The 12,602-nt window shown below is 39.4% G+C and overlaps 1 protein-coding gene across 1 annotated transcript; it reads left to right on the forward strand.

Moving 5' to 3' along the window:
- Nucleotides 1-51: 51 nt before the first annotated feature.
- Nucleotides 52-12,360, forward strand: CCNE1 (cyclin E1). Its single transcript, XM_068693402.1, has 11 exons — nt 52-197; nt 304-394; nt 648-716; nt 6,127-6,269; nt 6,348-6,483; nt 7,661-7,807; nt 8,995-9,090; nt 9,453-9,587; nt 9,676-9,787; nt 9,877-10,034; nt 10,857-12,360. Exons 1-11 carry the CDS (start codon nt 184-186, stop codon nt 10,977-10,979), a joined length of 1,224 nt encoding a protein of 407 aa, XP_068549503.1. The 5' UTR covers nt 52-183; the 3' UTR covers nt 10,980-12,360.
- Nucleotides 12,361-12,602: the final 242 nt, after the last annotated feature.

A 12,602-nucleotide genomic window follows, 5' to 3' on the forward strand; every position in this document is an offset into this window, starting at 1 on the left:
CGGGGCCGCCCCCCCGGGGTGCCCGGCCGCAGCCTCCCGCCCCGCCGCCGGGCCTTGGCGCGGTCCTTTGTGGGGGCTGGGGCCCGGCTGGCGGAGGCCTGCGCGGCGGCTCCCTGCCGGCCCCTGCCCTCGCGGCTCCCCGCCGGCCCCGCGCAGGGCCGCTGCTCGCCCCGGCGGGGCACCATGCGGCGGGAGAGGTGAGTCCGCGCGGGGCTGGGGCCGCCTAGGCCGAAGTCTCCATTAGGCGAGCCCGGGGGGAGGCTCCCCGCCGCCGGGCTCCTCCAGCTTCTTGTTTCTTGGCAGCGACTTCGCGGAGGAGAAGGCCCCGGCCAAGGGGGAAGGGGGTGCCGAGGGTGCCATGCGAGCCCGCAAGAGGAAAGCTGATGTGGCCACGGTGAGTGCAGGCCGGGGCAGGAAGCGTGGCTCGCCCTGGCCCTCGCAGGCCAACTCCTGCCCTGCTGCGTGCCTTGGCCCGTGGGCTCCTGCGCCCTTTTGTTGGGTGGCTGGTGACCATGTGGTGGTCGGGGTGCTCCAGTGGTGGTCTGTCACGGGGCTGTGGTCCTGAAGGATCTGGGTGTGCGTTGCAGCAGTGAGTGCTGGTTCATCCCATGGTTTCTGCTCCTAATGCTGTATGTTTCTTTTTGTAGTTCTTACAGGATCCCGATGAAGAAATTGCCCAAATGGAAATGAATAGAAAAAAGCAATATGAAAACCAGGTAACTGATTTGGCCTCAGGTCATGTTCCTGCATTCTCAGTTAACTCTAGTGTTATTTTGCAGTACATTAATACCATGGACACAATGCCACAGGCATGCAGCTACCACGTGCTGTATTGCAGTGGCCAAGAGGGCTACCAACCCTGGCTGATGAAGAACACAAAACACTTCAGTTCATGCAGCATACTTTGGAGTCTTGGCGAGAGACAAGACCCGTATTGGCCTAAACCCTTACGTTAACATTCCCAACTGTCCTGGGAGTGCAAGGGTGTACCTTACGAAAGCCTTCATATGCATTTAGTTCCACATGATGGAATTCCACATTCTCTTATTTAGAGACCTGCAAGTATATGGTGCTTTTCTTATGTACCTTCTATGTTTTGCAGGCTGAAGCATGAGGCATTTTAGCACACAGAGTCATGTTTTAGACTGATCTTTTTGCAACCATGTCTATGCTTACAAATCACCTGGGAGAGAGGAAAGATCACTTGTTCCTTTCACAGCCAGCTCTGTTCCCTTTGGCAAGTGTCTTTATCAGGCTGACAGAGTACTAGAAGTTCCTGATTAGAACCTTGAGGCTTATGCTGTAAGATGCTACTGTGGTGGTGAAGTAGGCTTAATTTTTCTGTGGATAACTTCTGGGAAGTCACTTAAGCTGTGGCTAAAGGACTTAAATCAGGCCATTCAGTGGAGGCTAGTCATGACCAGGGCCAGTTTTCCTGAATAGGACACAGAATGCTCCGAGTTACAAAGTCAAAATGTATTCCACCAGCATCCTCTAACTCCCTTAAGTGCCCTTATATTCTTCAAATCTGGCATGCTCTGGATATTGGTGTTTATATTGGATGCTATGTTGGTATACGGTGTTGAAAGCATGATGCGTTCATATATTGAGATACTTGCTCTAAATAAAAGAGCAAGATTAGCCTACTTTCTGAAGTAGTTTTATTCAATTTTTTCTTCCTCTGCATACACACACATGCTTGCTCACTCTGTTGCTAGGACTTCAGCCAGTTAACACACATGCAGAGTGATACTTAAGCTGCAAAAGTCATGATCAGGGAGTACAGACCGTACTCATTTGGTACGCAAGGCTATGCATAATGTGGCACATCTAACCAGCAGTGGCAGCTGGAAGTTCTAAGACTGAAGTGCTACCATAACAGATGGGCATCATTGTTTGGAATGGCCTCTGCTTGTTGCAACTGCGTATACTAGTTATCAGTCAACATATTAAGCAGGGCTCAAATGGTGAGCATTTAATGAGGGGATCTCTCCTTCCCTTCTGTCTTTCTTTTGTGCAGTATATTAAACTAATCTCTCACTTCTGACAAGGAAGAGCTGCCTGTCCTTCACCACAGTTCTTTACCAAAAGATTCATTCTGTTTGGACTGAGTAAATGCTTCTCATATGTGTTTATTGCATAATAATAAGGTATTGTTTAAAAAAAAAAAAAAAAAAAAAAAAAAAAAAACAAACAAAAAAACAACTTATTGTGGACCCAATCCAGGAAAATGGTGGAAAGAAGCTTGGAGTATATTTTGCATATATCAGTCTTCAACTTTTAAAGTAGATAGATTTCCAATGTTGTGGTTTTTTTTGGTTTGTTTGTTTTTGTGTGCTGCTATTAAATGTTATTTTCAGGAATAACGGGTATATTAAAATGTAGGTAATTTAAGTAATTGATGTCCAAAATATTTATTCAGGAATTTATCAAGTTACTCATAGAATACTGGTAGGAATTTGGCTGTTTGGTTCTGTAAAACATAGATAAAAATGGATACCTGTGTATCAGTCCCTACATAGAGAAGGTTTTTTGTTGTGACAAAGTAGCCAGATTGTTACAGATCTGTTTAAAAAAGCTAACATTTGGCTGCACAGCAGCAGCTCTTCAGTCTATGGTGTGACACAAGCTATTCTCTGATACAAATTGCCATGGGCCACTAATGAGAATATGTTTATGGTTCCAGCAGCAGTATAGCAGGCTTGTATGATAGCCAGTGAGGTAGTTATTCTGTTGAGGCACAACAATTCTGAAATGCAAGTAGCTATAAATCCACTGCAGCCTATACCACATGACTTTTACATTAAATAAATTGTTTACTGACACTAGGTTATACATGAGGCAAAATATCGTAGTCACATTCCACTTGATGGCATCTTCATAGTCAATTCATTAGTTTGCTTCTGTTGAACATAAGGCCTGAGTTCTTAATTAGGATGCCGTTACCCTTTATGTGATGAAAGGGTGGCTATATCATCAGGTTTGTGACAGCAGAATATTGCATAAATTCTGTGTTTGATTTCAGAGAAGTGGCACTGCTGTAATTCTGCTAGCAATTCTCATATTAATTCTGGCTGCTTTCTGGGGACACATGCACTTCCAAGGCTCTGTGTAAAACAAAATTCATCCAACTAGATTAGAGTAGTCCATGCAATTATGATTCGAAGAACATGGTCTCCCCAATCTAGAGTGGAGAATGGAAACTCGAAGTGGTAAGAAGTCTTGAGATGGAACTAGCTAATGCTTTGAGTTAAGAGACAGAGCAAACTTTCCAGAAATAGTTTTGATCAGTTTCTCGCTAGCTATTTTTTCAGAATCCAGTATTACTGCTGTCAAAATGTTCTATCTAACTGATTTGAAAAATATCTCCTGAAGAGATTCTATAAAAGGGAAGAGAAAGCAAAACAAAAAACACATCTCTGAACAAGCATGTTAGCAATGTTAACCATATTCAAGCTGAGAGCTTGACTTTGGCCTAATGTAGGGCAGGGTGATATTCAGACCATTTTGAAAATTAAAAGTACCAGAATCTCCTATGCTATTCAAAAAGAATGGGAACAATCTGATTATGTGAGTTATTCTTTTATTCTTTTCTTAAAAGACATTTAGATGTAGAGCTTAGGGATATGGTTTAGTGGGGACTGTTAGTGTTAGGTCAGAGGTTGGACTCGATGATCCTGAGGTCTCTTCCAACCTAGAAATTCTGTGTGATTCTGTGGTTTGTTTTTTTTTTTTGATACTTCTGGAATCCCTTTCTAATGGTGAAGAAAAGCCCTATGCTTCAACCTCTAATGCTTCCTGTGAGTGGAGAATGGCTTGAACTATAGCTATTACTATTTCTGATGGGCAAAGTAAGGCTGCAGTCCAGTAGTTGATATTGATGTTTGTCTGTTAAGATGCTACTTTTTGGGGTGAGACCAACTGACCTTTCCCACTCCTATGCAATGTAGTGTCTTTGTTTTCCCTTTTCAAAACATCTAAGAGGCTCTTGAACCCTGATTTGTTTCCTTATAGAAGATTGTGAGTGGTGAAATCTTTCTTAAATCAATTGCCATTGTTGTTTCCTTGTAGTATGTGTGATATCTACTTTGGTAAAGAACTCTGTGGAGCAAAACCCGTTTATTTTAGATGTTGCTGGTGTAGTGGGTAGCTTTAAATATTATAATTTATGGCTTTTCTGTTGGTTTGCTGATTAACTGATAAGACAGTGCTTCTCCAAAAGCTGTTGGCAGCTGGGCTTGTCATGCAGCTGGGAGGACAAAGTGTATCTAAAGTCTGTCTGTGAGGGAGGGCAAAAATTAACTTAAAGCAATGCTAATGTGGCACTTATTCAAATTTCAGTTCATAAGAAATCTTACATTTTTATGATAAAGATTCTATTCTGTCTTTTTTCCTTCTACGCTGCCTGAATTAAATCATGGAATTGGGTGAGTATGTAGCTATGGGCTACATACTATTGGGCACTATGGAGCTATGCTGTGTTTGCATGTAGAAATCCAAGAGAAAACTACCTATCTATCTCACAGTATAAATCAGTCATAACTATGATTGAACTATGGCTTTCATTTCTGAAGTTAGTGGTTTCTGTTTCTGAAGCTGGTGCTAGGAGGTAGCCATTTTGTTGGAAAGTGATGTCACTTGTAGCAAGGACAGCAAAAACGAGGTGTGGAAGCTTCTCTGAGAGGTGCAAAATTTCAGGTAGAACGTTTTACTTGCTGGCGTCTTAGAGATTCTTTATTATTATTATTGGAGTATATTAGGAATATTGTTAAGGATTTCTGTCCTTTTATTGCTGCAGCAAGATGGCTGCCTTTTACACTTAAAGGGAAATGCTAAGTTTTGACTTGCTTATGTATGCCGACATGGGGCTGGCTTTTTAGTTTACAGTGAAATAAAAGAAGTAGTATTTTTCTGGGGAAATGGGAAAAGTGTATGCCCACAGCTTTAACAGTTAGCCCGGAGGAAAGTAACTCTGAATGTACATTCTGGTCCAAATCAGAGAAAAAGGCTGTGATAGGTTCTAGTGTTTGCAGGCCTTGGCAAAATTCTCTGTGAAATGGTTGACTTGATGCTTTAGTGGCAGTTCCTTAACATGTACTTGCTTTATTCATGAAACAACTTGATCAACTGAAGTGTTTTATTTTTTAACATAACACTACGCAAAGAACAAGTAAAAAGAACATGCTATAAATTACAGTTTTGCTGTGTTCATTGTCAAGGATGTTTCACAGGGAACCAAGAACTCCAGGCATTCTGCCTACGTATTGCTTACCAGAAGTTCTGACCTTGCATTTGTATAATTTCAAGCAGAAATTAGATTTTTCAAGTTGCATCTGCTTATTCTTTACCTGAAGGCAAAATGTGACATGACAACACGAGACACTGACTTAAATACCCTTCCACAGTATAGTTATGGTCCTTCAAAAGCAAAACAAAATAAATGTTGTTCAGATCTAGTTGCAAATTTTGCTGTGAAAATGAGCAACACCTTTCTGCTCCACTAGAGTCCTGTGTCCAGGTCTGGGCTCCATGTTACAAGGGAGACTCATAACCAGATGAGTACTGGTGAGAGTCCAGCGAAGGCTCCATAAGATGATTAAGGGACTGGAACATCTCTCCTAAAGACTGAGAGAGATGGGACCCTTCTGCCTGGAGAAGAGAAGGCTCAGGGAGGATTTTGTCAATGTATATAAATACATATAAATAAATAAGGGAAGACACAATCAGATGTCTCTGGACACCACTGAAGAGAGCCTGTCTCCAAGACAAGAGGCAATGGGGTAAAATAAAATGCAGGAGGTTCTGTCTGAACATCAGAAAATTCACTCCTACTGTGTAGGTGACCAGAGCACTAGAACAGGTTGCACAGAGGCTGGAGTCTTTCTCCTTGGAGATATTCAAAAGCTGTCTGGATGTGTTCCTGAGCAACCTGCTGTAGATAGCTATGCTTCAATAGGAGCATTGGGCAAGGTGACTTCCAAAATTCCCTTCCAGCCTCTGATTCTGTACAGTTTAAAGAATTAATCACCGTTTCTGTCATAGTTTCTTTCCAACGTCTATCATCTATTTGTAGCTAAAATTATTATTTTAAAGTCATAGTGTAAAATATTTTCTCTCATTTAATAGCCGTCCTGGAATAACATTAACAAAGATCCCCATATGCTGATTCCTACTCCAGATAAAGATGATGATCCAGTTGGTGTTGATTACTCTCACTTTATACATCTAAATGTTGCTCCAACTAGAGCTTCACCATTACCAGTTCTGGGGTAAGTCTGCTGTTTTGCTACTGCTTGTCTGTCTTCTTTTGTCTTAGACTTGAGACTAAACATATTCTTCTGTCTTAGCTGGGCCAACAGAGATGATGTATGGAAAAACATGATAAACAAAGAGGATACATATGTGAGGGATAAACTTTATATGCAAAGGCACCCTCTCCTGCAACCTAAAATGCGAACAATTCTTCTAGACTGGCTAATGGAGGTGAGTTTCTCTGTGCCTGAGAGTATTTCAAACATGCTTTTGCTGAAGTATGCTGTAACTGCTACGACTACTGTTCGTGATCTTTGCATAATCCATTATCACTAGACACTTGTCGCCATCTTAAGGTCGTCAACGAGTGGCACCAAATTACAAAACATATATATCCATACAGTAAATTGAGTTGATGGTGCATGTACCAACAATGTATGCCAATATTCATTTAGATTAGTCCCTAATGCTCTGCGATGTAAGCTTTTTAAGTTCATGCTGCAGGAAAACCTGCACAGATGATTATGCAAGTTACTGTAAGAAGGAAGGGGAGTTGCATTAGAGACTAGATGCATCTCACAACATAAATCATAGAGTGGTTTGGCTTGGAAGGGACTGTACAGACCATCTAGTTCCAACCTCCCTTCCGTGGGCAGGGATGCCTTCCACTGGACCAAGTTGCCCAAAGCGCCATCCTGTCTGGCCTTGAACTTTTTCGAGGGTTGGGTCAACAACTGTTCTGGGCAACCTGTTCCAGTGCCTCACCACCCTCTGAGTAAAGAATTTCTTCCCTATATCTAATCTCAAATCTACTCTCTTTTAGCTTAAAGACATTACCCCTTGTCCTCCACTGAGTGCATTACCCCTGTACTCCCTGATAAATAATCCCTCTCCAGCATTCTTGTAGGCCTCCTTTAAGTAGGCTGCTCTAAGTTCTCTGGGGAGCCTCTATCTGTTACTGGCTTGTAGAATGTACTACAACCCCACTGTTTGTATGGGAGTATTTTTTTGCTGCTTGAATGACTTGGTGACATAGTCTCTATTCTTCATTCTAAAGCAGTTGTGAGAATTTTCTCTTTTAAGGTGTTGGAGTGATGCATGTTAGTGAATATGAGGAACTGCAGGTCTGACATTATTAGAACACATGCATTTCTTAAAAGGGCTTTCACTCTAATCTGTTCGCTTTTTTTTTTTTTTGAGGAGTTACTGTAGTGGCAGTTGTCTCGTGAGTCAAAGGAAACTGCTTAGCTTCTGCTCTTAGTTAACTTATTAGTTCTCAGTATCAATGAAGCAGAAACCTAATATGAATTTTACGTCTAGGTCTTGGATTTTTTCTAATGCATCTGTAGCATCTGCTTTTGACTCTCTAACACTGTTCTTGACCTTTTTTAATCTGATACCTCTCTAGGTTTGTGAAGTCTACAAGCTTCATAGAGAAACTTTTTATTTAGCACAAGATTTCTTTGATCGGTTTATGGCAACGCAACAGAATGTTGTAAAAACACTATTACAGCTTATTGGGATCTCTTCTTTATTCATAGCAGCAAAGCTTGAGGTAAGTATCTCCAGCTTTTATCTAAAAAAAAAAAAGTGAATGGACAGACAGCAGACTTATTATGCACAAGATGCATTTTGGCAAGCTTTATGGAGCTTGATGCTATCATTTGAGTGGGAGACAAAAAAAATAAATTTCAAAATTCTTCCTATATTTTAGAAGTGGTTAAAGTTAAGACTAGCTAACATCACAGTATCTATCTTTAGTCCTAAAAGAATAATTTCTTCAGTGTTAGAACAAATCTAATGTTTTTAATTGTTGTTGCTAAATGAATTTTTGGCTGGCTGCTCTACACTGAGACCACTTGTTGCAATTCTACTATCAGTGGAGTATCTACCAGATAATAGAGTCTTATTCCTTATTTACTGGAAAAAATTGAACATTTAAATTATTTTAAGTTATCACCCTCTTTTAAGAGGCATATTAATATTCAGTCTATTCTTAAGCACAAATTCTTTTGCTTCTAAACAATTAGATTTCATTAGTGAACTCTGTTTAAGGTGAACCTTGCACTTGTTGAGCAGTTAGGCCAAGCTGTCTCCTCAGGTTGAAAAGCAGCTCAGTTCCAATGGTAGGGTTTGAGGAGTTGTTTGACCTGTTCCAATCCATGCAGTATCTCTTGCAGCTAACCTTGGACCAGCAATATATCTCTGCTTCTGTGTTAGCAGTAACACTAATGTGGAAAATCTAATAAGGATAGTGGTTGCATTGATACAGCTACTGCCTTTAACTGTCCACTGGAACTTCTGTGGTCAATTGATATTGGTCTGCAACTTGCAAGACCTGATGTCATTACTCTAACAGTTTTTATAAGGTTGTACACCCTGGTAGGTATACAAGTGTCTGTGACCATTAGAGCTACACAACACAAAGGATAAAAGGATGTATTTAAAAATAGTAAATCTCAATGTCAATTATGATACCACCTCAGTGATGCTATAGTCAAACAATGCATGCTGTACTGATCTTTCAGAAGTGAAAGATGAAGACTAAGGGCAGAAAGGTTAAAAAACACGTCTATGTATATTAAAGGTAAAGGAGAATAATGAGTTAGGATGGGGAGGTTATTTTTTTTTCCCCCATCTGCCTTGAAATGCTGAATTGGCAGTAGGTTGTTCTGCTTTTTAACACATGGGACTAGTTACAAACTATTTCTCATATTGAATGCTTGATCTCCTATCTCTCAGGAAATTTATCCACCAAAGTTGCACCAGTTTGCCTATGTTACGGATGGAGCTTGTACAGAAGATGAAATCCTCAGTATGGAATTGATCATTATGAAGGTAATATTTCTAAGTAGGATTAGTTCTGCTTTATGTTTTTAAAAAGGTATAGCATAGTCAACTAAAAGCAGAGAGTCTCAATCCTAAGTGCTGGTAAGAGATTCAATTTCTAATTGAAAAATAGTGTCTTCTAGGTAACAAGTGATTTAAAGTATCCACCAATACATGAATATTTAACAGAAGTAATTGTTCATCAACCCTATCAATAGGAGGATGTACGGGAGAGGGTTAGATGGGCATGTTCCAAAGATGCCTTGACCAGCAGGAATCATAGCTTTCTATCTAGAGTAAAAAAAAGTTGCATGGTCTAAGTTATGAGTTCTTTATTAATACTGAAGTCTTGTGTATGTCTACTGTTTCAGGCTCTTAATTGGAACTTAAATCCACTGACAGTTGTATCATGGCTAAACATTTACATGCAAGTTGCATATTTAAATGAGCTTTATGAGGTATTGTTGCGACAATATCCACAACAAATATTTGTACAAATAGCGGAGGTAAGGCTGATTTCATCCTTCAAATGCTTTTTCATCTGAAAAAAATGTTGTTTTGCAATAGACTTATTAAACATCTGTCGTCTTGTAGCTCTTGGATCTATGTGTGCTGGATATTGGCTGCTTGGAATATACATATGGTGTACTTGCAGCTTCTGCTTTGTACCACTTCTCTTCATCTGAGTTGATGCAGAAAGTTTCAGGTATGTAATGCTGGCATTTACAGACAGTCTAATTTATTTTCAAATATAAGCCTTAATTCAGGCAGATTAGCATGTGTCTTGTCTTCCAGGTTATGAATGGTGTGAGATAGAGGAATGCGTAAAATGGATGGTTCCATTTGCTATGGCTATACGGGAAGTAGGAAGCTCCAAACTCAAACACTTTAGAGGTATAGCTCCTGAAGACTTGCACAATATACAGACGCACATAAACAGCTTGGATTTGCTGGTACGTATGTGCACAATGAAGACAAACTGTCTTAAAATCTCCTAAATCTTGTTTCTTTGGTTAGAACATACAGTAAGTTCAAGTGAAACATTATTGGATTGAGACTTGAGTGTGTGCAGATGGTAAAAGACATAAGGTGGTACTCTAGCTGCAAAATTACAGGGGAAGAGACCTGACTTGTACAGTGTTTAGTACAAAAAGGTGATCGTGATTTCAGCCTCATCTCAAACAACAAATAATTACCCTAGAAATGGGAAGCATATTTCTGCCCTTGGGGTACTTCAAATATTGTGTATTAGACCTTTCTCTATAGGAAAAATGGGAAATAAAACCTTATCTGATGAAAAATGAAAATAAAGACTGATCATTTGAGACTGATCTCAGGGAGCTGCTATGTGACAGTGGTGGTTGACAAGAAGTTAAGCAGTAGTGGTTCTTAGCTTGAGAAACTTGCAAAGGATCAAAATCGTGTCCAACAATTGTGCCTTTTAATCTACCTAATCTAAACAATCAGACTTTTTTAATATTTAGGTTATTTAATCGTAGTAGAAGTTAAACCTCTTACTGTTCAGTAGCTTCTAAATTTAGCTGTCTTGAAAATACTAATACTATTAATGCTGACCATCAGATTCCAAAAGTTCAATATTAATCTCTGGGGCTCATTCACTGGCTATTGTGTATTGCAATAGTGTTTTTATCAGTTACTAGTATATATGCATTTCCAGATTGCTAATATATGAAGTTACAAAACACCAAATCATATTAATCTGTTCCACTGATATAGCAAAGTAAAGATTTTCTCCCTTTTTTCTGTGCTTTCAGGACAAAGCTCAAGCAAAACAAGCCATATTGGCTGAGCAAAACAGGACTTCACCTTTCCCCACTGGGGTCCTTACACCACCACAAAGTAGTAAGAAACAGTCGGCTGGACTGAAGCAGATGTGACTATACAAACTGTTGACAGACAATTTTGCTGAAGTGCCTGTTCTGCTGGTTCTAACTTCTGCTCCATTATGGAAAGGCTGCCAGTGGAAGTTCATAAGCTTTTATGGAATTTGAAAAGGAAACCTTGCCTTTTTCATGACAGAAGATTTTTTCTATTTGAAATATTTTTATTGAACGTTAAAATATTTTAAAGAAATGGATCAAGTACACCAGCCACTTAAAAGCACACCGAGTGCTCCAAATGCTGCTATGGAGGGTGATGCTTGATGTGACCAACTATTCAGAAAAAGGGATTGAAATTTAGATGAGTTACTGTGTCTGTGCCTGTTTGTCCTTTGGATAAGTGGCAGTTATACTGTTCCCTATTGACATATGGGCAAAATGTGCTGTGGAAGACTACATTTCAAAGCCTTTTTTTCAGATGGTTGGCTTACAACCTGATGCCTTTTTAAAAACTCTTTATTGTAAATGCTGCTATGTCTCTGTGTATCCATTTTTAATAAAAATGCTGTCTAAGACAGCTGGTTTTTATGTATATTCTTACTTTTCTTTTAATTATGGTCAGCTAAGGTTTTTCAGACTGACCACTAGTAGTGTGGGAGTTGGGTGCAAAGAATATAGTAACTATCACATTATTTATTTACCACTACTGGCTTACCAATGAAAGCATCATTTTTGGATACTAAAGATAAAATTTTCATGTTGGGCAGTTAGATTTTCCTTATTCAGTTGCAAATGACTACAGGGGATAGTAAGTATGATGAGTATATGGGGAATCCTTTCACAACACATGCTAATGACAAATGTGTTGGGAACTTCTTGAATTGGAGTGTCTGGATTATTGTACTTAATAGCAAGAAGTGATCAGTAGGAAAGAAGCTTATGTTTAAAGAAAAAAATTACTTAAACTTCAGGATTTTGGCATATTCTCTGACAATTAGTCACTTGTGCAAATTTGAATTCTGGATGGTGTGTGCCTTTTAATCTACAGTTTCATGGCAAGTGTTGTCCTTAATCTTGGTAACATCTGAAAATTCATAGTAAGACCATTTCTGGAAAGTCATGTTTCTGAAGAAAAGGGAAATAGATGTAAAAATGGTTGCTTGTTTTTCTTATGATGTTCACTTTGAAGGACTGTTCAACAACACTGAAAACATCTGTGAGACTACTAGGGTTCACCATGTCCTGTAGATTGTGTAGATGCTAGAACATCTGTATTTCTGGAAGCTCCTACTCTGCTGATGGTAACTTTTCTAAATGTTAGTTTCCACCAAGGCTGCTTTAAGTTATTCTCCCTTTCCCTTCTACCTGACCCAGTATTCTGGTAAATGTTAAAGCTCTGATGTAATAAAAATGCCTACTGTAACTAATGGTAAGTGAATTATTTGGTGCTGCTGTTTTGTTTTTTTTTTTTTTTCCTTGTTTTTTTTTTTCCTTGTAATGAATGGTTATAAGTCTATGTGATCAAGTGCAAATGTTAGCTCAACAAGTTTGCCATTTCAGAGAAGTTTTCTTTTTTCAGAGTTCTACATGTCCTAGACAAAGGAATTTTATATTTGCCTGCTATCAAAAGTGTTTGTAACAGTGGAAGAAGTGTCAGGACACATTTTGGTACTTGTTCTT

The sequence above is a fragment of the Anas acuta genome, chromosome 10, assembly GCF_963932015.1.
Source record: "Anas acuta chromosome 10, bAnaAcu1.1, whole genome shotgun sequence".
Taxonomy (NCBI): domain Eukaryota; kingdom Metazoa; phylum Chordata; class Aves; order Anseriformes; family Anatidae; genus Anas; species Anas acuta.